The 26,330-nt window shown below is 27.4% G+C and overlaps 4 protein-coding genes across 16 annotated transcripts in view; 2 read left to right on the forward strand and 2 right to left on the reverse strand.

Moving 5' to 3' along the window:
- The window catches only part of LOC143143968 (uncharacterized), a 42,206-nt gene extending 38,028 nt beyond the window's left edge, over positions 1–4,178 (forward strand). For both annotated transcript variants that reach the window (XR_012991304.1, XR_012991305.1), the window contains 2 exons: positions 808–1,006; positions 2,417–4,178. The gene's annotated coding sequence lies outside the window, so the exon portion shown is untranslated. The remainder of the gene's footprint in view (positions 1–807; positions 1,007–2,416) is intronic.
- A 1,164-nt stretch (positions 4,179–5,342) lies between these two features.
- Nst (phosphoglucomutase 3-like protein nst) lies at positions 5,343–11,760 on the reverse strand. The gene is made up of 8 exons (XM_076305841.1): positions 11,380–11,760; positions 10,887–11,015; positions 9,319–9,389; positions 8,629–9,206; positions 8,269–8,550; positions 8,022–8,179; positions 7,568–7,876; positions 5,343–5,770 (listed from the first exon to the last, which is right to left on the reverse strand). Exons 2-8 carry the CDS (start codon positions 10,979–10,981, stop codon positions 5,632–5,634), a joined length of 1,632 nt encoding a protein of 543 aa, XP_076161956.1. The 5' UTR covers positions 10,982–11,015; positions 11,380–11,760; the 3' UTR covers positions 5,343–5,631.
- On the forward strand, positions 6,240–19,991 carry LOC143143971 (phosphatidylglycerophosphatase and protein-tyrosine phosphatase 1-like). 8 transcript variants are annotated; one of them, XM_076305870.1, is made up of 7 exons: positions 6,256–6,423; positions 11,523–11,638; positions 11,782–12,027; positions 18,283–18,425; positions 18,915–18,995; positions 19,151–19,333; positions 19,412–19,991. In XM_076305870.1, exons 3-7 carry the CDS (start codon positions 11,802–11,804, stop codon positions 19,541–19,543), a joined length of 765 nt encoding a protein of 254 aa, XP_076161985.1. In that variant the 5' UTR covers positions 6,256–6,423; positions 11,523–11,638; positions 11,782–11,801; the 3' UTR covers positions 19,544–19,991. The 8 variants fall into 8 exon arrangements, with proteins under 8 accessions (XP_076161983.1, XP_076161978.1, XP_076161985.1 ...); XM_076305869.1 differs by having other exon boundaries at positions 6,276–6,423; positions 19,094–19,333; positions 19,412–19,982; XM_076305871.1 differs by having other exon boundaries at positions 6,276–6,423; positions 11,782–11,847; positions 19,094–19,333; positions 19,412–19,979.
- On the reverse strand, positions 19,021–25,397 carry Alars-m (alanine--tRNA ligase, mitochondrial). Of its 5 annotated transcripts, XM_076305836.1 has the most exons (12): positions 25,193–25,397; positions 24,465–25,121; positions 24,087–24,260; positions 23,656–23,996; positions 23,278–23,556; positions 23,068–23,212; positions 22,834–23,006; positions 22,360–22,688; positions 22,049–22,280; positions 21,573–21,971; positions 21,120–21,473; positions 19,983–20,243 (listed from the first exon to the last, which is right to left on the reverse strand). In XM_076305836.1, exons 2-12 carry the CDS (start codon positions 24,672–24,674, stop codon positions 20,213–20,215), a joined length of 2,667 nt encoding a protein of 888 aa, XP_076161951.1. In that variant the 5' UTR covers positions 24,675–25,121; positions 25,193–25,397; the 3' UTR covers positions 19,983–20,212. The 5 variants fall into 5 exon arrangements, with proteins under 5 accessions (XP_076161952.1, XP_076161951.1, XP_076161955.1 ...); XM_076305837.1 differs by lacking the exons at positions 19,983–20,243; positions 25,193–25,397 and adding an exon at positions 19,021–19,852 and having other exon boundaries at positions 24,465–25,170; XM_076305840.1 differs by lacking the exon at positions 24,465–25,121.
- Between the last annotated feature and the right edge of the window lie 933 nt (positions 25,398–26,330).

Genomic DNA, 26,330 nt, shown 5'->3' on the forward strand with positions numbered 1-26,330 from the left:
CAAGGACGTTCTATGTGACCGCAAACTAAATCTTTTAAAGCATAAAAGTAAATGTAATGTACAAAGAATAATTAAAACTGGTGCAAAAATTTATTAAAGTCCACAGAGATTTATTCAAAACAATACTGGCAACAGTACAGTATAATGTATATCTACATGTGTTTCTCACATTGAGAAATGGCCATAGAAGTCGAATCTATATTTTTATTGTTTATATGCCTTGAGAATAAAGCCTCACATTGCAAAATGGTAATGGACTTTTTAAAAACTGTTGACGAGAAGCATGATATATTTCGGCTTTATCCATAATTTTGAAACACTCTGCATATTGTAGATATACAGTATTGTACATTGCTACATTAGTATTATATATTGATATATAGCTTTATTTATCAATGTACATAGTACTATTAGTGTGGTATCAGTTACTATATATTTTTAATTGAAATAACTCAACAGTGAGTTTTTACAACTGTTCAATAAAAATTGCTACCTAATTGTCAATTTAATGAATAAAAATGGAAAAACATATTCCAAACGGCTTACTGGCGCTAACGATAATCGTATTAGTAGACATTAAATGAGACCAACTAACAGTTGTATTTTTGACACCGCTGTAGTATTTAACATGTAACAGGATGGAATTAGAACTAAATACATTTGTGCGAATACATTCTTTTACATGAATTAATGATATATTAAAGTACAAAATTTCACTTAGTTTAAGATTTTATAACTATATGTATGCTCATACCTACCACAGGCTTTGAAAACATTATGCACAAAATAATACAATTTTTTTAATAGATTACAAGTGGGATGAGGACACACTGGACAATGAGATGAACTCAGATTGCAAGTATGAGTCCTAACAATACCAAGAAGTCCTTCCTGTACGCAGGTCGGTGGATTTAATCTATCAAGGAAGACATTTGCTGCAACATTAAAGGAAGAAGAAACGAAGGAAGGAAAATCGATTGTAATTGTAGCCAGATGCGCTAACAATGTAAGAATTGACAATGGTTATTCTCATTAAGCATTCGCTTAATATTTTCACAATAACATTTCAATTTAATGATTTGCTATTCGTTATTAACAATATTTATTATTTAAATGTAAGATATATATCAATCATTGTATATTATTAAACATTATACAATGAAAGTGTTACTAAATATTTTTCTTTTTAAATTCTTGAAAAAAAAACGAATTAACTTCTAGACAAATGTAAGAATTTATACGTAATAAGAAAGAAAAGGATCGATCTATGAAAATTTACAGTTTAAAATCAACTTTTCAAAAAACGAAATTTCAATACCATATGTTTATTTCTGAGACGATTTGTATTTCAATTTCAATTAGCGTGATGGTTCTTCAAGAATTATTATAACATCCTTATATTAGAGATTCATTGTATTGAATACTTTATTTTTTTATAAACTACTCGAATAAAATTGATAATGAATAAAACTTGTATAATTAAATGTTTTTTCTTCCATTTATTTACACATGTCGTAAATGAAGATTTTGTATTTAATGTGTTGCAGAAAGCATGTAACTCGATGATTCCAGTAACATAATATTGCTGCCCTTGGTGATATTATATTTTCAAACGTGTTTAAACTGTAATTGAAATTGTTCTCGGGGGGAAACCATTTTTTTGACATAAGTATGCAGGGTGATTCATATTTTGGAATTCGATATTATCCTCTGATTCGTTAGTATTGTAACATTACGTCGCGGAGTTACTCTATTAATAGTAATTATAACAAGTGCCAAGAAACAATCGAGAAATGTTCTATAAATAAAGAAAAAGAATATTCAACATGTTACGAAAATAATCGGTTTTACGCTTATGTTTAAATAAAGAGTTCTATAGTAAACTAACAGCAAGAAGATTAACTTTTTTCTAGCTATAATAAAATTTAGTTATTTTAAAAATTTGAGTGATACAAACAAACTATTCTAACATGTTCTATTTAAAGGAGCGAGCCTCTTGTTGTGGACACGAGTAGTTTATAAGCAAAAGGGCTGAAAACAATACAAGTCACCCTCATTTTTTTTAACGTAATGTACTATTTTTCGATAAAGTAATACAAAATTCAATAGAGTAACAAATGTTAAGAATAAAAATATTAAGATACATCTTCCGTAAAATTGATAGTTTTCTAGATAAAATTTCTGAAGCAAAGTTAAATAAACCACTGTATCATTTTAATTACTTTATTTCATTATCTCCCAAATTACGAAATTCTTCAAGAATTTTTTGAAATTACTGTTTACCTAAAAGTTTTGGATGACGTGTACTCTGTTTTAAAAGCGACATCTCAGTGCTGTTTTGTACCATATCGAGGCATTTTCGAGATAATCACAATCGTCTCCGCTTTTTTAAATGAGCCCACATTCTACTTTTCAGATAGACGCATTGCTTATACAATGGCACAATCAACGGAGTTCATCTAAGACTATACAGGGACAACACCGACTGTAGAGTTTTCGTTGAATGCTATGTTCCCTGGACGTTGGATAAAGACAGGAAGGAATGCACAGTTTTTATCAAAATCACCAAATTTAAAAGTTCTCTATATCTTCCTATAGAATTACTGAAAGAACAAAAAATGTATATCCGAATTGAGGGATCAGAAGTGCTAAATTTAATTTGCAATGGGTTCTTCAATAGTTTACAAAAAACTAATAATTTATGTCAAGTTGTAAAACAATATGTAATTTCAATTGGAAGGGGGAATTAAAGAGCAAAAATTTGTAATCCAATTTTGCTTACGCTATTGCATGAAAAATATTGGAAAAGAATCAGAGACATTTTAGTTATCAAGACGCGTTACGAAATTTTTTCAAAATTTTAGGATGCAAATCCAAGTTGCAAACGATAAAAACGCAACAAAAAGCTGTTTTTTCTTATTGAAGCTGTCGCGGAACCGGATATCTATTTTCTTAATGTACTATTGTTATTATTATCCTCAATTGTTTTAGATGTATTTGTTGGTACATCGAAGTTAAAAAAATGTAAAAACCGATATTTTCATAGTAGAGTAACTTATACGTCAAACTTTCGTACATTATTTATTAATTGAGTGTTTCTCAATAATAAGGAAGGAGTAATAAGGAAGTAATAGGAATTAAAGAAACTAGATAACGCGCACTGTAATTTTTGCAATTTTGTTTTACGTAACAAAATAGGGGAAATTGGTCAGAAATTTGATATTGAGTTTTTGTACTTTAGTATCAACTAAATTGAGATACAAAGTTGTCACAATTGAAACTTATTACCCCCTTTTTTTAGTACCATAGAATGACCCATTACAAATAAAATGTGATTTAGATGCGCTTTTAACTTCTCTATTCAGTTATACCTATGAAGATCGTATTTCGAGTATATTTTTCTGTTTTTCTTACACGCTCCTTGGATATGAAACTTCGAATTAAGTTTAACAATACATCCCGGATTTCGTTTAAAAAAAAAATATTTCAATGTATTATTCGAGGTATTTTTCAATGTTTTTGTCGCTGTATTTTCCGTTAGAGCATAATATGCATTTCAATTTTCTAATGTAATAGAATAAAGTACATTTAGACGCTATTGAGAACTTGATCTATACACGCCATAGTAACCAATTGTGTAAATTTATTGTACGGAAAAATATACCAAAGAAAATACTCAAAAATTCCCCTGATAATACAACCAACTATATGTACATTAAATTACGGAAATATTCATACGTCTAATTCAGGGTTTACATCCAATTACGGTGTCCATCCAACTACAGTGAGCGTCAATATAAAGTTAACACTTAAAATTTTCAAATTCTCCTTGAAATAACTTATAAAGCATGAAAGAAAACAGGAAAAGGGTGTATGATATTGAAAGCTCAATTTGTCTTCTATAAAAAACATTTTTATTAGTAATAAATTAATAGTAAACAAAATTATAACGCAGAAGTTCAAGGAAACAACAGAATGCAGTCGTTTAAACTATACATCAATGCATTATCAATGTATAAACTAGTGCAACGTCTTCCTGCTGTGCACCTACAAGATGGCGACCAATGTTCTTCTACTTAACCAACGCACACGCAACGTTATACAAATTGTTTAACACTTTGACGCTAGGTTCTGTATCCTGTACAGAATGCAATAAAGAAATGAATTCACGTAATTGTCTGTTTGCACTACCCTTGTACTGATATAAACAGTGATAATGTGACAAAGACTGCCTATTCATCAACAATTTACATACATAATGATACGCATTAAATTTTTTTGAATAGTACACTAGAAAAACCTGTATTGAAAATGCTGACAGCAATATAAGCAACAATTTTTACAGTTGCAAGGCTGTTAAACAAATTTTTTGGAACTAAACACCATACCAATTGTTCAAACTCTCGTTTTAGTTTCGAGTGAATACACTCACACAGCATTCTCATAAGCGATCATTGTTCAGATCCTCATAAATAGAGGTAGTTGTCTTCAGCACACCACTTTATGGATTCTACCATCATATCACCACTCAGTTTTTTCAGTTGTGAAGTTGCTTCGCTTTCAACTTCATAGGGATTCTGTGAACGTTTTCTTTTACGTGGCCTGCTTACACGAACAATTAATGCTTCTTTTTTATTTATCGCTTTTGCCGTATTCATAACGAATACTTTGCACGAAACGCAAATCTCTCTATCGAAACGATATTCACTGCTACGCTGGCAAAACCAGCTGACTACAAGAATTTCAAATTTCTACTACTGAACCGTTGAAATTAAATTTGCAGAAAGGGGAAGAGGGGATACAATAGATAACCTTTATACCATACCCTTTAAGATACATATACACTCTATAGCAATCACAAGAGATTGCGTAATTGATTATCATCCACAGACTTTATGTCACATACCTCAAAAACCAATATTCATCGGCAGAAAGTGTTATTGCATGTATCGTGGATTATTGCCAGAATGGTTCGTTACAAATTGCTACTTTCTAGACAAATTATTGCTATAGATCCGTCTATTGTACTCAACTATAATGCAAAGCTATTCTCTTGTTACAGAACAATGCAAGACCTTAAGAAACTGAAATGGGAACTTTTCATACACTCACTTTACTCCCCGCATATTAATTCCTCGGATAATCACATGTTTTTGAGTTTGAACAATTATTTAAAAAGTGCGTAGTTCAGAAACAAAGAGGTTGTGGAAACGGGAAAAATTGATCACTTCCAAAAATCATAATTTGTATAAAAGTGATACTTATAATCTTGTTTTTTGTCGGGAAGGGTCATTGAATATGGGTTGTCATTTAAAATTATAATACTCGTAAAATATTTTATTCAGTAATCAATTTTTATTAATGTATAGAAAATATAAATTTAAAAATATTAAAGTACTTCAAAAATACTTTTGTTACATGATAAAATTTGAAAATAAAATACACAAAAAAATAGTATAAAATAGTAAATAATTTTCCAGTCACAAATTTCTATCCCAATCTGTGTCTAACAAATATAAAAATAATATTTATTATAACACAGTCTGTATAGTATAAATTATATTCAATAGATTTTATACTTAAAATATATGTAGTAAAAAGAAGATGGAGATGTTGATGTAATGTTTGTTATTATGCAAGTTGAGGTTCCGGTCCCACACCACCCGCATATCTGTAGACTAGTAATGCTACATCTATAATTAATTTGTTAAGATCACTTTGACTTTCGCATTCTGCATATACTCGTACCACATCTTCAGTTCCAGATGGTCTGAAAATACAATTTGCATTTAAATTTTAAGTAATCTTAAATTTTTTAATAACCAAAAATTTAATCCTATAAGTAAAAAATAAGTATGCACATATGGTAAATAAATATTATTATCAAAAGATTAGACATTTTTCTAGTTAGCAAAGAAAACCATATTATACAATTACTGCAAAAGTTTGATCTATTAATAAGTATAAAAAAAGAATTCAATTTTTACAAATATTTTACATGTAATCAATTTGTGTATTTCTGGTGACTCTGTGCTAAGAAAGCCCACAACCACTACACACGACGCGACGTATTATGCGTTGCTGGAAAGATTAACGTGACGGCACAGAGACAAGAGGGATACCTTGCTAATTCCACCTAATCCCTATCTTTAACTCTTCTGTAACCTCCAGTATAGCATCGCTTCACACTATTTGACTTTTTCAGACAAAGCGATTGGTAATAATAACCATTTCGGCCAATAATAAACTGCTACTAAGGCCGCGTGTGTAGAGGTATGGCTAATCCACTACGACCAATCGTGCCCGCATTCCCCTCCGCTTGTAATCTTTTCAGCAACGCATATTCTTAGTGTCAGGTCCAAGCAGGAGTGGAAGAACACCTAAGGTCTTACGAGATCTAGCTCGGACATTTTTTAAAGACAGGTATGTATATATCAGAAGTAATATAAGTATGTACAAAGCAGGAAATTTGGCATCCTTGATACAGAGTCCAGTACAGAGCTTGTCAGAACTAGACATACGTCACAGATGCGAGTTTTCCGATTGATATAATGTGAGTCATTGTAGGCATTAAAATCACGATGTGATTCGCTACCTTTTCCCACTCCAATGCCTTAACACACGATGCGTGAAAGAGTGGGGTAGCCCCGCCCCCACCGTACTACCTTTTCCCACTCTTTCAGTTAGCAATTTAGGAAATAAAATGTGGCTACAGTGGTCATTAATGTCATTCTACCAATTGAAAGCCTTTGTTCTTCTGTAACGCATATTTAATTTCGACAAGCTTTTTACCGGCCAGTGTATAACCGACAACATAAATTTGTTTTATTTAAGGGAAGTCGACAGCGTCTGCATTAATCATAATCCATCCTTCCCGGCAGGTGTTAGTACTTTATAACTTAGGCATATGACAGGGATCATTAATTGACAGGGACCCTTAGTTGACAAGTGAATATAAGTTTCTTTTCTTAATATTATAAACATTAGATTTCTGTGTATCTTACAAAAATGAAGAACAAAATGAACAGAATGAATAGAATAAACAAAATGTATTACAAGAAAATAAAGTGAAAGAATATTAATTAATAGATATAATTTAATATAAAGAATACATTTTTTCCTTGATTTATCGAAGCTGTATAAAAAGTTGGTCGAAGTCCTAAAAGTTAAAACGGCACAGAGAAAAAGGAATCATCCACTCGCATCTTTTATATAAAAGTGTAGAATTCCACCGCTTGAAGAAGAACGTGAACGAAACAATACAACAGAGTGAGATGTAAAACAGATGCATTCGCATGCTCTATCATTGCTTCTTATTTTGTCGTGTTTTGTTTCCTTCGCGTTTCTCGACACACGGTGGACTTCTATACTTGTCTAATTTAGTCAATAGTGACAATGTGTCTGCATAGAGGCGTACACCACAAGTGATGCGAGTGAGATTTTCCATTTCCGTGTGCCATTTTAGTTTACCAGACCTCGGTCAACTTCTTGTAACGGCTACGTACACAGGACATAAGTGTTTTCTTGCACTTACAGTTTGAATTATAACTATAAAATTATACTGTACCTGACAAAAGATCGACCTTTCCTATACTGTGACACAGCTTTATCAATTTCAGTTTGTAATCCTTCGGGTGTCACACATCGTCTTTCAGCATCAGTCGTCGTTATAATATTTTTATTGCTAACCTTTACTAATAACTGTTTGTTTGGTAAATCTTCATATTTTCTTTCCCAATCTATTATATTCCAACCTTTTGCGTATAAAATTGTTTCTACTAGTAATATGTCACTAAGAGCATCGCCAACTGTTTGATTTATTACATCAATTATATTCGCTAACCTAGAAGCAGATGCTCTTTCAGTTGTAGACAATCTGAAAAATTATAATGCATTTTTATGATAAATATGTATTTTTATAGTAAATGTAATATATTGCACATTACAATATTTTTTCTTATAATAAATATTGATAAATAATGAATATTGTTACTAATATAGTATACTTAAAGAAAACATACTCTAAGTTTTCAGCAGCATTTTTAAGTGTTTGAATAACAGTATTTTTGAAGAGTACTGTTCCATGTCCATTTGCTTCAAAATATATCCCTATATCAAATTCTAATGCTTTATTATGCAGATGTTTAACACCAGTTGATACACATACAACTGGAACTTGCTAAAAGAATAATTATAAAAGTTACATAGATCAAATGTAAGTTTTTATTTATGTACTCATTATTTGAATAAATAATCATGTTGACACACCAGCACATTTGAAATGTAATTGGTGGAACCACCATTAGCATATGCTGTTTGTACTACACCAAGTTGAAATGATAAATGAATGTCTTCTAAAAGTTCTTTAAAATATTCAGCAATAAGTGTTGCTATTCGATCACCATCCAAAAGATGAAATTTAATATTTTCATCTAGGTAAAAGTAAATTACTCTGTCCGCATCACCATCTATAGATACACACCTAACATTTGCTTTTAGAGCAAAATTTATAGGTGGTACTTGCTCTACTTTAACATAGTCAGCTCCACACTACAAAAATTTGTTTTTAAATTATTAAAATATATGTTAATTAACTTAGATTATTAATACAAAAAACTGTAAATATACCATATGGTTTAATTTTCCATTTTTATCATTATAGATACGGATTATAATTGTTGTTTCTAAATATTTTTGAAACTCTTTTGCAGCAATAGCACCAACACCATTAGCTGCATCTAATGACAATTCTGCTACATACCGTTCATTATTAGCATTATTTTGTTTTATACGTTTAAATGCTTTGGATAATTTTGTGTAATAACCATGTAAAGTAGGATCACCATATTTGCCATTAGTGTTTGTACATACAACAAGATAATGCAATTGGGGAGTCGTAACTATACCAAAATCTTTTACAATTCCATTTAAGACCTGAATTCCAGCAATAGCAGCATTTAATAATGTAGGACTACTTTCTCTGGTGTCCCTACCAATTATTACAGTTGCATTTATGGACATATCAATGTTTTGTTCTTTTATAATTTGTTCTATTTTAGAAATTAAATTTGAATCTTCTACATTAGCTAAACTGGTAGCAATAGATTCCCAAGAGGTTTCTAACATTTCACCAACTGGATCTACAAGTTTCACACCATTATCGGTTTCAACATTGTGACTTGCTGTAATCATTAATCCAATTGCAGCTATAACAAAATTGAACTCTTTTAATTAAATAACAAAAATGAAACACTTTACAAAATTGTGTATGTATGTATAAATATGTATATCTTATACCATATTTGTAGTTAAACATACCCTTGTTTACTTTAGATCTTAATACTGCTAAAAGTCCCATTCTATAGAGGACATGTTCAAGAATATCTGCCCTAAAATATAATTGAAAAATGTATAAAAAAAATTATTTTACGTAACATTTAATTAATTTATTTTGTCAAGTAATTAATATGAAGAATATCATAATTTTGGTTTAGACTTAAGTATTATTAATATAGTTAAGAAATCTTAAATATGAATTAGTACAGTGGAAAATTATGAAAATGTAGAATGAATAGAATCCATCTATCCTGTACATTTACCAAAATAAACCTATGCTATGAAATGGAATTACATGGGAGAAGGTAATGAAACATGACTTACATTGCAAAAGTACAAGTGAACAATAATAACATTATAGAATATCCATAAATGAAATTATATAATTATCAAATTCTAATAAGTAACAGAAACAGTTTAATACATCACAGCATGTTGAATAAAATAAATATGTATTATCTATAAAAACTTAAAGTTGTCAATATATTACATAAAAAACTACTTCTGACACACAATTTCATTAAAGACAAAATGTATCATATTATCTATTTAATAATTTCAAAACAATCTGCAAAATATACTACAATAGATGTATATTAACTGCCTTAGAAGCTTTAAAATTTGCAATGTCAAAGTCCTGAACATTTACTATATACTAAGGTAATTCAGCTAAACCTAAAAGCAATTTTAGTCTACACATATGCACTTAGATTGCTTGATGTCAACTAATATCATATAATATGTCACATAGGATGAAAATAAGTGATAGCAGTAGTGTTTGTTAATAATTATTATTACTAATAGTTGCAGATAATTTTATACTATTAGTATATTTACATCTGCAAAAATGCAGATAACTCTGCATAAACTGTAATACATGGATCAATTACTTTTTGCATTAGACTTTCATATCTGACAATACAAAGCAATTAGATCCATGAAGTTTTCAGTTGTATTTTATAAATTTAGATGAAAATGATGACAAACTTATTGAAAAACCATTTTAATATAAAAAGAAGGTTAAAGAGAATGTGGATAAAATAAATGTTCAATATAGAACATACATAATCCATACCAGAACAAATGTGTTGAAGTAATTAAGAAGTAGAAAAAGTAAATAAAAAGTTGGAAAAAAACTAAATTGGACTTTTTTTATTATTAAGAATGACTTTATACAAGACTTTTATATTTGAAAAATTGAAGGAGTAAGAGTAACAAATAAATTAAATTAATGTTAATAATTTTACAATGAGGATGACATTGAAACCATGTTTTATAATATAATTTTATACTATTCTATATTATAATTTTAATAATAAACAAGATACAAAAAATGCAAAGACATGTTTGAAATTATTTATAACAGCAATGATTAAAATTAAAAAAACAAATGAAAAATGGTATAATAAAATAAGCCTGAAAAACAATAATTATTAAATAAACTAATTAGAATTAATATATTTTATTTTTTACAATTACAAAATTCAAATGATGGCATCCACAAATATTCACGTTATATTGTTATTAAAATATAAGGATCAAAAACTTACCTTGTTCTAAAACCGGCAGTCCCGTATTGAATATGACCATCATATTTCTTGTTATATTTTGTATTAAAAATATTTTCCAATTGTAAAAATTCCATTGTTTATTTTGTGTTGTATTAAAACGTATAAGATCTACACATATGTAATAACACCTGTTACATTCACCGCTTGAACCAAATGCCACGAAGTGAAAGTTAGACTAATTCAAATCATAAACCAAAATTTGTGAAAATCAAATTACTTTTTACAAATATGAATAAAACTCGCACAAAATTTGAAATTAAACTTAAAATATATATTATAATGTAACTGTTTCTTTTTTAATGAAAAGAAAAGGAACTTTATCAGACTTTATCAACTATCCATTTATCATTGCGATAACTGAATAAAATACTTTGCATTTCAAAAAATCTAATATCTTCATATCCTCAGTTTCAATTAATTAAATAGGAACATTATTCTTATTAAATTAAAAAATTGATCTATCTGGCTTTACCAGAGTAAGTAAAGTTGTTTCCTATAATAGCTTTTCGGCATATTAATATTCTCCATTAAATGGCAGTCAAATTTTGTTATAGTCCACTTGTACTATCGAATTAAAGAACCTCAAGTCAGAGAGACGCCTTATTTTTGTTACAGGTTTTGGTTGATGCGAAGTCAGTGACTTTCTTTTGGAACGAGAATGAATAATCCGCAAGTTGTATACAAAGCATAAGGTTAATTAAAAAGGAACCTTTAATATCATTTTTAAAAAGGTATGGTTGGTAATTAATATAATGAACTAGTAGCTTCAAAATTAATTACTTTTCATAGCACACTACACATTATTACAAAAATTATAATGTAATACGTATTCACTGATTAATTCCAAAAATTTGTATGAAAAATATTATTACAGAAAGTATCACAAAAAGTACGATGTCAATAAAGGTTATAAAACGCTTCAAAATGACGAACCCAGGAGGTAATGTTATATCTAAATTTCGTGATACCTTTCAAATAGTGAATAAAGATTTATTAAAATGGTTTCCCGGACATATGAACAAGGGTTTAAAACAAATGCAACAACAATTGAAAGGTGTAGATTGTGTAATTGAAGTTCATGATGCAAGACTTCCAATTTCTGGACACTATGCTGATTTTAGTAATACTTTAACCATACTTAAACCTCATATTTTTATATTAAACAAAGTGGATTTACTTGATTTGAGATTTAAAGAACTTATAATAGCAAAGTTAAAAGAAACAGGATTGTCTAATATATTATTTACTAATTTTAAAGATAATTGTTGTAAAGGTGTTAACAAAATATTGCCTTTAGCAAAACAATTAATTAAACAATCAGATCGTTACAATAGAGAACAAGAGAGTTCATTTGGAATAATGATTATTGGTGTTCCAAATGTAGGAAAATCTTCACTTATTAATCGTTTACGAAGTAATAACCTTCGTAAAAGTAAAGCAGTGCAAATAGGTGCAGTTGCTGGTATTACACGATCTGTATTAACACGTGTAAAGGTTTTAGAAAATCCAGACATCTATGTATTAGACACACCTGGAATTTTAAGTCCTCAAGTAACTGATGTGCAAACTGGTCTAAAATTGGCATTAGTTGGTTGTATGCAAGATCATTTAGTAGGACCTGAAATGCTTGCAGATTATTTATTGTTTTGGTTGAATAAAAATGAACGATTTGAATATGTGAATATGTTAGGCTTAACAGAACCACATGACGATATATTATACGTTCTTACGTATATTGCTGCAACTTTCAAAAAAACTGTAAAAATAAAGAATTTTGATGGAAGTATTATTATAAGACCAAATTTTAAATATGCAGCAGAATATTTTATTAACTTGTTCAGGAAGGGAGAGTTAGGTTATTATTGTTTAGATAAAGATTTATTAGAACCATCTATCAAATAAAGTAAAAAAAAAAATTTTACATAAATATAAAACCTCTCACATTAGTATTTTAAATTTAAGTATACACTTATGTATATGTTAACTATAATTACAAATATAAAAGTATAATACTTTATTAAAAATGTTTGTATCATTATAATATAATTAAGTGTAATTTAGAGGAATATACATAGTATTGTTTATTTATATTTATAGAAGCTCAGTGTATATGTATTTGTACACTCACATTGGTATTTACGTTGATATGTTTTTTTCTTAAAACTATACAACAATATTTCCTTGAATATTTCAATATTTTGAATATTTTGATAGTATTTTTATTACTTGTAATCATTGATTCAGTTCTTTACAAAGTGTTGAGGTAGAAGCATTGTATAAACATAAGTAATAGTGAAATTCAAAAATTGCTGTGAAATTTTCATCAATTAGAGAGTAAATTAATACAAAGTAAATTCTGTTTTATAGGTAGAAATTTCTGTAATATTTGTGTGAATTACTTGCAGTATGTCTAAAGCAAGGAAATTATATGAGTCAGAGCTACTACAAGTATATAAAAGAAGGACATAATTTTCAATATTTAAAGGTGTGTAAAAAATATATGTAAAGAATATAGTAAAAATGAATAAGGAGAGAAAAATAATTCCTTGTCAAAACCATGAAATTATAAAATTAATTAAAAAGATCTGCTTATTAACAAGAAAAAATTTAAGGAACAACTTTTATTATCAGTATTCATAATTTAAATCAAACGTTGAGTAAATGAAAGCGATCTTCATGGTTGTAAATCGCAGAACAAACTATGCATTTAAAAAATCAATGGTCAAAACTGCTTGAAATTTGTATAATAAACCTATTTTGTAACACAATTATTTGGGATGATGAAGCAAATTTGAACTGTGATTCAACAGAAGGAAAAAACAAAAAATTTGCATGGACAAGGAAAAATAAAACATTTAAACAACAATTAATAACACCCACTGACAATTATGGTGATGACTATATTATGATATTGGGTCGTTTTAATGACATCGATGTAAAAAAATAAAATAATTATTGAAATAGAATTGATTGCAGTAAAATATAATATATAGAGTTGTTGAAAGAGAATGTGTTTTCTTCTATAGAAAAATTCGGAAATAATAGAGCATTCTATCAGAACAACTACTCAAAACATTCGCGAAAATTGTTAAAAAACTTTTGCAAAATAATAACATATCAGTACTGTTTAGACTATCTAAAAGTTCCTATTTGAATCAAATACAGCACTTGTAAAATGAATTGGGAAGAAACGTAATACAAAAAGATCAATACACAAAATTACAGTTTGTAAAAGCATTAAAGCAGATGAATGGAAATTACTCTAGATATTTTAGAAAAACTAATAAATAGTATATTGAAACGACTACTAAAAGTAATAAAAGTATTATGTAAACATAAGTAACAGTGAAGTTAAAAAAATAAAGGTTATTACACTTGCTAAATATGTTCATATTTTATACTGTACTATAGTTTATAATAATATTATTTAATGATAACATAACATCAACTTAATTTCCGACATCAATAAATTAGAAAACTTTTATTAATTTTATTATTGTTTCGTTATAAAACAAAATTATTCATGATGTAGGTACAATAAGGATTTAATAAACATATTTCTGTTATTACATTGCATTGTATTTATTTTTATTACGAATTTTACTCATTAACATGTTATAAACATAAATGTCAACTTAAATGCCAACGCGAGTGTAAATACAGAATTATATTAAATTTAGAAAAAAATGTTAATTATTATTAATTACATTTATTTAAAGAAGAATTATAATAACAATATTCATTCTCGCTATAAGCACTAAAGGATATCACATCTTTCAAAAAACTATAAAACTTGGTATAGATCTTTAATAGACTTCTGTCATATATATATTTTTTTATTATTTATTCCTCATCCATATACAATAAACTTAATATCATTAACACCAAGTTCAAACAGAAAAGAGTTAATAAGATCTAAAGGGTGATTCTCTCATCAATGAACCCGAAAGAATGTTAACCGCGTAAAAATCCGAGCGACAATTTTGTGTTTGTACATAGTGATGAAGATTTCAATGCCTGTATGCGTCATTGGCTGCGACGCCTACTGCAGTGGAAATTGCTATATTTGTAACGTCTGTGAACTAAAAATGAGATTTACACAGAATTATTGCTAGAATGTTTAAAAGGCGACACTAGATACCTGAATGAAAAACCGTTCTAATTTACCAATGAGTTAATCAACAATAAAAGTGTTAAAAATTTGTTAATATAGACTGGTAAATACATATACAAATCACTATAAAAAGAATATTATATCAAATAAAAAAACATTTTAAGATTCAGTAATAAAAAACAATGTATGATAACAATAAAGTATAGTACATAAGTTGAGTCACTTAACTTGATAATTTTAATTCGTATTGTTCAAATATATATTTGCTTGATATCAAGGAAAGTATATTTTAATTTTTCGAATGGAACCAATATTTTGAGTGAATCCAATATTTCATTCGATCATAAATATATGTATTAGGTGGATATATACATACATACATGAAGAATGATCCATCTAATTTTATTATTTGGAATATCTCGTTCCTTTTTAATAATGTGAAAAAGTGTTTCAGATAAAAGTTAAATGGCTTGAAGGGAAATGTAACGTGATGTAATTATTTTCCTTGGCATAAAAGGTATATGAAAATCAAATTATATTTTTTTAAATGGAATTATATGTATACTTTATTTGTTTACAAATGATAGCCATTTTAACGACGAATATAACTTATTACATACAGATTTTCAAGATCACTAGTGGTCATATAAACAAAATTTGGAGGATTGCAACTCTTGATAACACTTCACTTGTTTACATTTCTTTGTCTCCTCTTGTCACTTATTATGAGCTAAGTTCCGGAAAAATTCAAAGGAAGTATTTGCGATTAACTTCCATGAATCTTAAAAATCGTTGTCATCGAATAGCTAACACTTTATATTATTTTAGAAAATAATTATACAAACTTCGACAATTCCGTTTTTTGTCTTACTGTGTTTTAGGTGATTTTTAATATATTGTATCTTTTATCATATACCATAGAAAATAATCCAGAGGTATTAAGCAATCCAACGATTTATAAACATTATATTTAATGTATTTCAAGCTATTCGAGTGTAACGTATAGGATATTCATCCTGTTAAAACCATATCAACATCCTTATTTTTAATAACAACTCTTCTCGAATAGCAGAAAGGGTATCGGATACAAATTTTGCATATGTCAATCCGTTTAAAGTATCTTTTATAAAATAAGCTTCAATAATGACATCATTAATAATATCACATCATACCACACCATGAAGTATGTCTTCTTTTAACACTAAACCTACCGACATTTCATATATACCTAATCCTACCATGAGCGGTCATATGACTCAATGTATATTTCGTGAATTAACTGCATCATCACGAGTAGAAGTAGTTTCGTCAATAAATAAGGAGGAACGAAAAAACGAGTTATCTTTTTGGAATCGATTTTATTTCCATGTAATACATGATAACGCGATAAATGGTACAGTAAAAATTTGCATACTATGCCGATGTAATATTCGCGGTATACTTGTCTAGGTATCACAGATATATGTGAAAGTTGTCGTAAACTTACTTTAGGATTTTGTGCAACTGACATTAAAATAGTAATTTTGTTTATATCACTAGTTACCGAATTATTCCAAACACATTTTGTTTGTTTGCATTTTTCTATCTCTTTAAGTTTCTTGCTAAGATTTCGAATTTTGTATAGCATTCAGCATAAATAGAGATAATATCAAACGTTTTCTTCATCACTATGTTTAAGAAATATGAAGAAACGAAGTGTTGTCAAATATCAAATGAAAATGGAACGAAATCTTTTACTTCGACACACGAAATTTTGTTTATACGACATTTCATGACTGAAAATCTGCATGTAGTAAGGCATTGTATTCTCCGTTAAAATGGCTATCGTTTGCAGACAAATGAAATATACAATACCATTTAAAAGAAATAATTTAATTTGAATGTTCTTTATGCGTCTTACTATGAAAATAATAAGTATATGAAATTATGTCCCTCTTCAAGTCATTGAACTTTTCCCCGAAACACTTTGTAATATTGTCAAAAAGAAACGAGATATTCCAAGTGATAAAGTTAGATGGACTACCTACACCTCCTATATATATTTTTTTTTATTATATACTTACGCGTGAGAATTCATGTGTATTTCTATTTATGAAAAATCAAATTTAAACCAGTTTAAATAAAACATATTTCTTCTGAAAACATGAATTTATAACGATGGAAAATGAATATATGTATATTAAAAATAATATATTCGTTTATTTGAAATTAATCATTTTTTTTAAATTTATAATATAATTTTAAATATTAATTTTCTATATTTCATGGAAGGTAACATCTCATATGAATGTGATTTATTGTATTCAAAATTGTTAAAGAAATATTCTAAAATAGATACCTTAATCGAAGCACAATAAAATCTGATAAAGTTTTTATGAAATTTTTGAGCTGGTTTAAATTATATATTTGTATTTTTACAATTATATAAAGTGCTCGAACCTGCACATGTATTGTCATACGATCTTAAATAAATATTAAAATATCAATTGATGAATAAAACATCAAAATTTACATGTTAAAGTAGATCGTAAATTTCCGTTGCGGTCCCCTGTATATAGTGTGGTTTAGAATTGATGGTCCGTTAAGTATACATAAAATTTCATTAAAATAAGTAGAAGGTACTAGTACATATGAGTTTAAAAATCCATGGTTTTCGAGATATATATCAAAAGTTTATTTCGTCATGGCCGGTGTCCAAACTATCTTCCATTAACTCCAATGTATGTCTCAACATATTATGATTCTTGAAATTTATACTACACTTAAGAATATGTTGTATAAAGAAAATAAACGATTTTCAATATAACAATAAAAAGACTTACTGACTTGTAAAAACATTATGGTTATTGTATTCACACAGGGAACTAATAAACTCTTAGTATATTTATCAATTGCAGTTATGCAAAAATAATAATGCGGTAATCGGTAAAAGCGTCCATTTAAGATAACTGCGACACATTTTGAATGCTACTTTTACTTATTTTATTGAGTCTTATACATACCCAAAGACCATACATTTTAGAGTACACTGGGTATCATGAGTACCGTTACTTGGCATAACTACCTTTCATAGAAGATTGTGACAGTATTCTTTCTCGAATACTTCGACAGATTAAATTGGAAATCTTTTTTTTTAAGACATAAATAAAATAGTTACAAAATAAAATTAATTTTATTCAAATTGAAATTGTCAGAATACAATTCGTAATTTTTTAAACTGTAAAAAGGTTGATAAAATATATATATAAATTGTAATTATAGAAAAGATGTTCGCAAGATTGACATTTTATCCATCGTTGCTTTATAATGTATTAATGGAAAAAGTTTCGTCGAGGAATTGGTATAATAGAATTGACGAGGTTGTTGTTTTAGGTGCTTTACCATTTCGAAGTATGACCAAACAGGTATGTAATTGTGCGTTGTAAATTCATTTCTGTATACGAATTATTTAAATTAATAATAACGAATAAGTAAGGAAATAGTCAGTACAAACACATTATTTTCTATTTATAATAAATGTTTATGTGTTTATGTATCTAAATATTAAATTATCCTCGGGCAAAAAATATAATAATATAAAATATGATTTACATTAGTACCATTGAATCAAAGAATTAAATATTACAAATACAAAAGTTTAAAATAATTCTTTATTGTATTAAAGATAATGTTTATTAAAAACAAGTAATATTGCTTGTACTGATTATTTTCATACTTAATTTAGTCTTTCAACTAACAAGCATCAACTTTAGTTTTATTTTTAATAATAATAATTTATAAGTACATTATTGTATTGCATGTACTTTATGATTTACATTTGACAAAGAATAATAAAGATATACAAAGTGAAATATACATTAATTAACAAGGAAATAAATTGTTTAAAATTTCAGCTAATAGTTGAAGAAAATATTAAGGCTGTTATTTCAATGAATGAAGATTATGAATTACAATTATTCTCAAATACTGAAAAGGTATAAAATAATGAAATTATTAAGTACATAATTTTCAGTGAAATATATTTTTACTTTCTAAAAAACAATACAAATAACTGACTTAATACATTTTTTAGGAATGGCAGATGAATAATGTACAATTTTTGCAATTATCTACAACAGATATTTTTCAGGCACCTTCACAAGAAAAATTACAATGTGGTGTAAATTTTATTAATAAGTTTTGTAATACACCAACTACATTAAATAATTCTGATATTCCTGATAAAAATGACTTGTATGGTGGAAGTGTGTATGTCCACTGCAAAGCAGGAAGAACTCGTAGTGCAACATTAGTTGGGTGTTATTTAATGATGGTTAGATAATGGAGTTTATAATCTATATAGATTATATTTCTTAAGAATAACATTTCTTAAAAATAATATATTTTATAGAAAAACCAATGGGTTCCTGAGGAGGCAGTAGCATATATGAAAAAGAAGAGACCTCATATATTATTACACACATCACAGTGGGATGCACTAAGACTTTTTTACAAGAATAATGTGGAAAATAAAAAATTATAGAATTATTTAAATATGTATTTAACTACTATAATTACATCGTAATTATATCATTATTTTGTAACACTACCTAATAACTTACATTTCAAAAAATTATTACTTATAAATTGTATTCAGTATGTATTGAAAAATGAAACTATGAAGTAAGAAACTTAATTAAAAGATACTGTTGCAAAATTTATTTTTAAATTTACAAATATTTACCACTTAATGCAATATAGAATTTAGAAGTTCCTTATATCCAAAGATGCAAAAGCTTTAGCTGTGTTCATTACCTTGTGTGTTAAACATTCAAAGGAGGCGTACTAGCAACTAGAAATGAATCAGAATCATTAATTGGACCATATTCTGGACAAAAAGCATCAAGAACTACTTTCATCCACACTTGTGCATTAAATGTATCAGACGCAATTTTCTATAATAAACAATGACTTGAAAAATATAAAATTTCAGTGCTTTTATTTTAATTACTTTTTACAGAAATTAAAAAAAATTATTTGAAAATCTATTTTTTCTACACCTGAAGTACAGAACATAGTGCTTCCACTATTCTGTTGTAATGTAAAATAGTTAATATTGGTACATCCAGGTATAGAAATACTACTACTTGAGGTGATGAATACTTGGGACATTGATATCCACAATGAATAATGAAGTCTTTTGTTGATGTAGTCAATCTTTTACGTCCTGTTTAAATGAGACCCTTAAAAATTACATGTATGTGTACATAAATATATGAATCAATTTTTATATTATTAATTACATTATAAACTACTAATTATTTAGATATATTGAAAAAACCTATCTATTTTTATTTAAAAAAAGCGATTTTAATTATAATATTAAGGCATGATTTTCCTACAATATGGTACAATATTTATAAACAAAGCCACAATAAATATTAAACTTAATTTGATTTATTGTATTGTATAACTTATTAAACATTCTTAAAATTTGCTGGACAAAAATTGACATATACTTTTTTGTATTTATATGTAAAAGTACACATATATAGACTAGAAAAAGTATGTGAAATAAAAATATAAGTGTACAAAATATTTTTTATGCTTTCTATCACTATGAAGTATTTTTTGAGAAACTATTAGATATAATGACAACATTTTTGTTTAGTATTTTAAGATTTTATGCAAGATATTTTTAATATTAATATATTAAAAATTGATTCAATAAAAATATATATGGTTTGAAAAAAGAAATTTGTAAAACAAATGAAAGTTTGTCTTTATAAACTCGTCACGAAATATTAAGGAAACGATTTAGTTTTCAAATAGCTCAATTTTGTTCTCCTCAAAGCATCATAAAAAGATAAAAATATCTTAATTAACTATTTGTAAGATATAATAATTTAATTTTTATACTTGCTATGTAATAATCTAATTTTCTAAACATATTTATTACTTTTATCTGATACTAGTAACAATTATAAAACATAAATTTCTTTTTTACAACTGATTAAATTGATTCCGTTTTAAGTTTACATATCAATTTAGAATCAGCAACATACAAAAAAGAATTTGTAAATTATAATTTCTAATATTTGTATAATCATAATACTTACTTAATTTTTCGTTTTCGAACTGCTGCATATTTCTTTAAAACTGTTAATTTCGTTAAACACTTTTTTTTAATAATATACGGTATTAACATTTCCGTATCATCATTTGTTATTTTATCCTCAATATCTTTACTGAGTGATGTGAACGTTTTATATGAAACTTCGTTAGTTTTTAATTTGTGTTCCAGATTCAGTATTTCATTTTCTACATTTTCACCTTTCAATTTAGCAAATCTAGCACGTGGTCCTACGGTGGCTTTAATAGTCAATTTTCCTGTCTTTGTTGAAGAGTAAAATAGAAAACAAAAGTCTTCCAATATTCCTGTTTTAGGTACATGTGTACCACAACATGCTTCTCTAAACAAAATTTATAATATCATCAGTTGTCAAAAACAGAAATACATACAAAGAAAAAAAATCTTTATTGTGAAAAATTATTTCTTCAAAACCACCTACTTTGATTTTAATATACGAGTATCAATCGTCACAAGGTGAATTCCTGTGTAAGGGAAAACTTCTTTTGGTATTGATGTTATAAAACAATCCTCTTCTAATAATTCTGATGAATTTATAGTTCTTATTTTAACAGGAACATCAGCATTTATAAGACTATTTAAGCAATTTTCAATCCTTTCTAGCTGTTCAAAAGTGAGTTCATTTCCAAAACAGTTGAACTGAAGTCTTAAAATATCTGAATAAATTAAAGTAGAACGTAGATGAGCTATTTGCATTGCTTGCTGTATAGATGCATTTAACAAATGTGCTGCAGTATGATGTCGCATTACTCCTGTTCGAAATTCAGGATTAATAGAAACAACACAACTATCTCCAACTTTCAATGTTTCACCTAAAAATCTAAATGATAAATATATACATTTTTGTTTATCATTAAATTTGTTATAATTATTTTAAAACTTAAAATGAATATATACTTTGAATTGTTCTGTGCAAATTTTCCAAAGTGAATAACATAATCATTAATTTTGTTTACATTATTTATATTAAAAATGAGATCTGTTGTACAAATAACTCCAGTATCTGGTGATTGGCCACTCTTCCATGAATGACATAATGTTTTATCTAATATAATTCCAATTTCAACTTCTTCATCTGAATTTCTATTAGAATTAACTATTTCATTCTCTCTGTTTAATATTAAATTACCTAAAATAAAATAGGAATATATTTTTCATCAATCAACATTTAATTAGTAAATATATACATATTACATGTAATGTATTACCATTTATAATTAAACCTATAATTTTACTTTCAATTTTAGGAAACTGGAAATTATTTCCATCGAAAGTATATTTATATTTAAAAATGTCGTCAGTTTTGGGTATACGATTTTTTTCAAGTATTTCTACTACTTTTTTTATAACTATTTCACTATCTTTCATTAGACCAATTCTTGATCGATATTTAATGTTCTCTAATTTATCTTGAAAAGCTTTTTCATCAAAATATAAAGATTCAATTTCTGCAAGTTTAATTATTGTTTCCACAGTTAAACCATATGTATCATATAACTTAAAAGCAACATACCCAGATAGTATTTTAGTTTCTTTCCTGTAATATTAACAACAAATTTTCCTGTAATATCAACAAAATTCTCCAAAGATATGTATTTTCTAATTACACATAAAAACATACACATACATATATATATAATATATATATGTATACATATACAATATTTGTTGCTCATACTTACGAATCTTTAAGATTAGATTGTAAGTAGTTATAGCCCTCAAATAAATTAGGAGTCATCCAATTAGTAATTGTTACCAATTCAGGACGTATTTTAAGTATTTGTTTCCACTTTTTGTCAGAAGCAATTCGTAAGCTCTTAAATAAATCTTCTTCAAATTCTATAATTTTTTGCACCTAATTACAATTGTATTATGAAATTAATTATAAAATCTCTTATGTGCACATTTTATATTACCTTTTTGAGATTATTCTGTAATTCTGGATAAACATCACCCAAATTGTCTGCTACAGCATTTGAAAGTTCCAAAAGCATTCCTTCCTTTTTAAATGTTTTTTCACTTACAGCAATTGCCTTTCTTATTATTCTTCTAAGCTTATTACTGAAAATGTTGTTTATTGTAATAATTTATGAGAGTAGGTATATTGAATAAGTAAAACAACCTACTGGTCCTCTGGCATCATTCCATCAGCTAGTGCTACAGTGATCATTCTACTATGATCTGCTAATATTCTATATCCACTATCAAGACTACTCTCATCATTATAAAATTGCCCTTTATATTCTGGTGTATTTGCAAATTTCTGAATAGCTTTAAAAAGTGGCTGAAAAATATCTGTATCATAATTTGATTTTTTTTCTTGTAACAGTGCAACTAATCTTTCAAATCCCATGCCAGTATCTACATAATGTTTTGATAATGGTACTATGGTACCATCTGATAACCTAATATAAAATATATGGTAATTAATATTTAAAATTACAAAATTAAAGTTTTTCTACATGATAAAAATATTTGTATGTTATTTATTATTTACTGCATACCGTTCATACTGAATAAAAACTATGTTCCATAACTCTGTAAGATCTGCATAACCCTTGTTAATTCGTGTGGATTGATTTATTATTTGTTTTGTATGATCTACATGTATCTCTGTACAAGGACCACATGGTCCTGAAATACCCATTTCCCAAAAATTATCTTCCAACCCAAATGGTACAATTTTATCTTTTGAAATACCAATGCTTAACCAAATATCTTTGCATTCTAAATCTGGTTCTAATCCTAATTGTTCATTTCCAGCGAAGTATGTTACATATAAAAAATCTTCCTTAATACCATAATGTTTAGTTAATAAATTCCAAGCATAACGACAAGCTTCTTCCTAAAATATTTATTGCCTTATATTTATAAAGATTACATTTGAAAGTAAAATGAATAAAAATAGTTACAATGTTTTAAAAAACTTAAATACCTTAAAATAATCTCCAAAAGACCAATTTCCCAACATTTCAAAGAATGTATGATGATACACATCATTTCCAACTATATTTAGATCATTATGTTTTCCACTAATTCTGATACATTTTTGTGAATTCACAGCTTTTGTTACAGGTGGATCATAATAATCTAAGAATATTCCTTTAAACTAAAAAAATTAATATTTGTATATATATATATTTTTTAATATGATTGAAGCATAGAATAAGTACAATAAATAGTGTATAAAGTAAAATTGAATTAACAATGTCATGTGAGATTTATTAATTTAGTTTTTTTATAAAAATAAATAATGAAAAATAAAACTTTGTTCGTTACAGATATTTCATAAAATTATAAAATCCAAGCATACTTGGTTCATGCCGGCATTAACAAATGCGACTGTTGGATCGTGAAGGGGCCTAACAGGACTTGATCGTATAAAAGTATGACCCAAATCTTTTTCGAAATAATCCAAAAATTCATTTCTAATTAATTTTGCACTTTTTTTTACCGCATTAGAGGTACTATATCGTCGTATTAAAAACCAAAAATTCATTGCTTTAATCGAATAGAAATACATCAATATTTATTTATAAATATTCATACTTTAAAAAAAAGTAAATTTCTCAATGCGTTGTTCCATACTTTTATTGATATTAAATAAAACAGTTTTAAGTTTACTAAATACTCGTTTGATACAATAATTTAAACTAATTTTTTAAGTCATTTATAGGTTAAATTTTAACCAATCTAATATCTCTTGCACAAAAAAGCATAAAAGTTTTTAAAGATTTTCATGTACTGTATGATTTCTGTATAATGGTATTTTAATAAATATATATTAAGCACTTAATATATAGAATGCTATTAATCGGGCACACGAGCATTGAAACGATGTGTGTGCGACTTGTGATGACCATCACAATTTTCGTTGTAGAAATACATTGTCATACAATAGAATCCACACATTTCAAACGTGCGTCGCTTTCAATGTACGACCATGGTGTGTTCATTTTTCATTGATGTTCTGTACAAGAACACACGTTACGATATGTCGACATACGCTTTACATTGTATACCACTAAATAGGGTAGTTACCTGAGCCTGCCGTCAGTCATTCGTTGCGTGATAATTGTGCTGCGTATATAATAGATATTTGCTATAAATGCTTTTATATTTTTGTTATTTGCTCGTTATTAGCAAAATAATGTCAAATAACACTAATACAGAATTTTTAATTAGCGAAATACGTTTCTAATATGTGTACATATGTAAATACATGTATGAGAACGTTATCGTAACACACCCATCATATTTTCTACGTTTCCTTTCAACATTTGTATGCCCCTTGCCTAGGATTACCGGAAAAAATCCCGGGACCAATATAGTTCATTTACTAAGACAAAAGACTCCTGTAATTAAACCACATAATTGGCGACAGGATCGAAACTGTGAGATGCAATAGCCAAATAGATTAGAGCAAGAAGAAAAGAGGTTTTATGAGTGGTAATACTCGATTATTCTGTTAATTATAAATTGTAAAATTTGTAGAAAAGATTGAAAAGAAGAGAAAGTGTTCATTTTTGTTTTTCAAAAAGTATAGTTTTAATATTTAACCCAAATTAATTATTCAAAAATGCGAAAAATGTTGTTAGTAAATCTTTGTAATGATTTTAACATTTGTAATTATTTTTTAATGCCTCTGTGATCGGGTTTTTAACCGTCCGTGGAATATTTTCATGTTTTTCATACACTATGAGTCGTACCTATGATACACATATAAGGAGAATTCATTAAGTACAGATATGGATATAGAGGCGGGAAAACTCCCGATTGGTAAAATATAATCACCAATATCATTCTACCAATCGGTAGTCTTCCTGCTTTTGTGTCACATGTCTAGTAACAAATTTGTGTCACCAGTGACACTCGCCCTTGCAAAGAATATTCGACACTCAATGATTAAAAAAAATTTTAAACTTTGCACAAATATAGTTTAAGTGATATTAATGAATCCATTTTGATATTGTCAAGGGGAAGAAAATACCATCTTAAAGAAAATATAAGTTTATATATTATTGTAAATATCTTAATAATATGTAAACTTATATGTTCTTTAAGAGAGTGTTTTCATCTCTAGAATAACTTCCTTGATAAAAAAAAAAAATGGAGAAGAAAGAATTTCTTTCTTGGCAAATGATTCTGGTCATTTAAGGGGAAAGTTATCATGCTTCGT

This window comes from Ptiloglossa arizonensis, chromosome 3 (assembly GCF_051014685.1).
Source record: "Ptiloglossa arizonensis isolate GNS036 chromosome 3, iyPtiAriz1_principal, whole genome shotgun sequence".
Taxonomy (NCBI): Eukaryota; Metazoa; Arthropoda; class Insecta; order Hymenoptera; family Colletidae; genus Ptiloglossa; species Ptiloglossa arizonensis.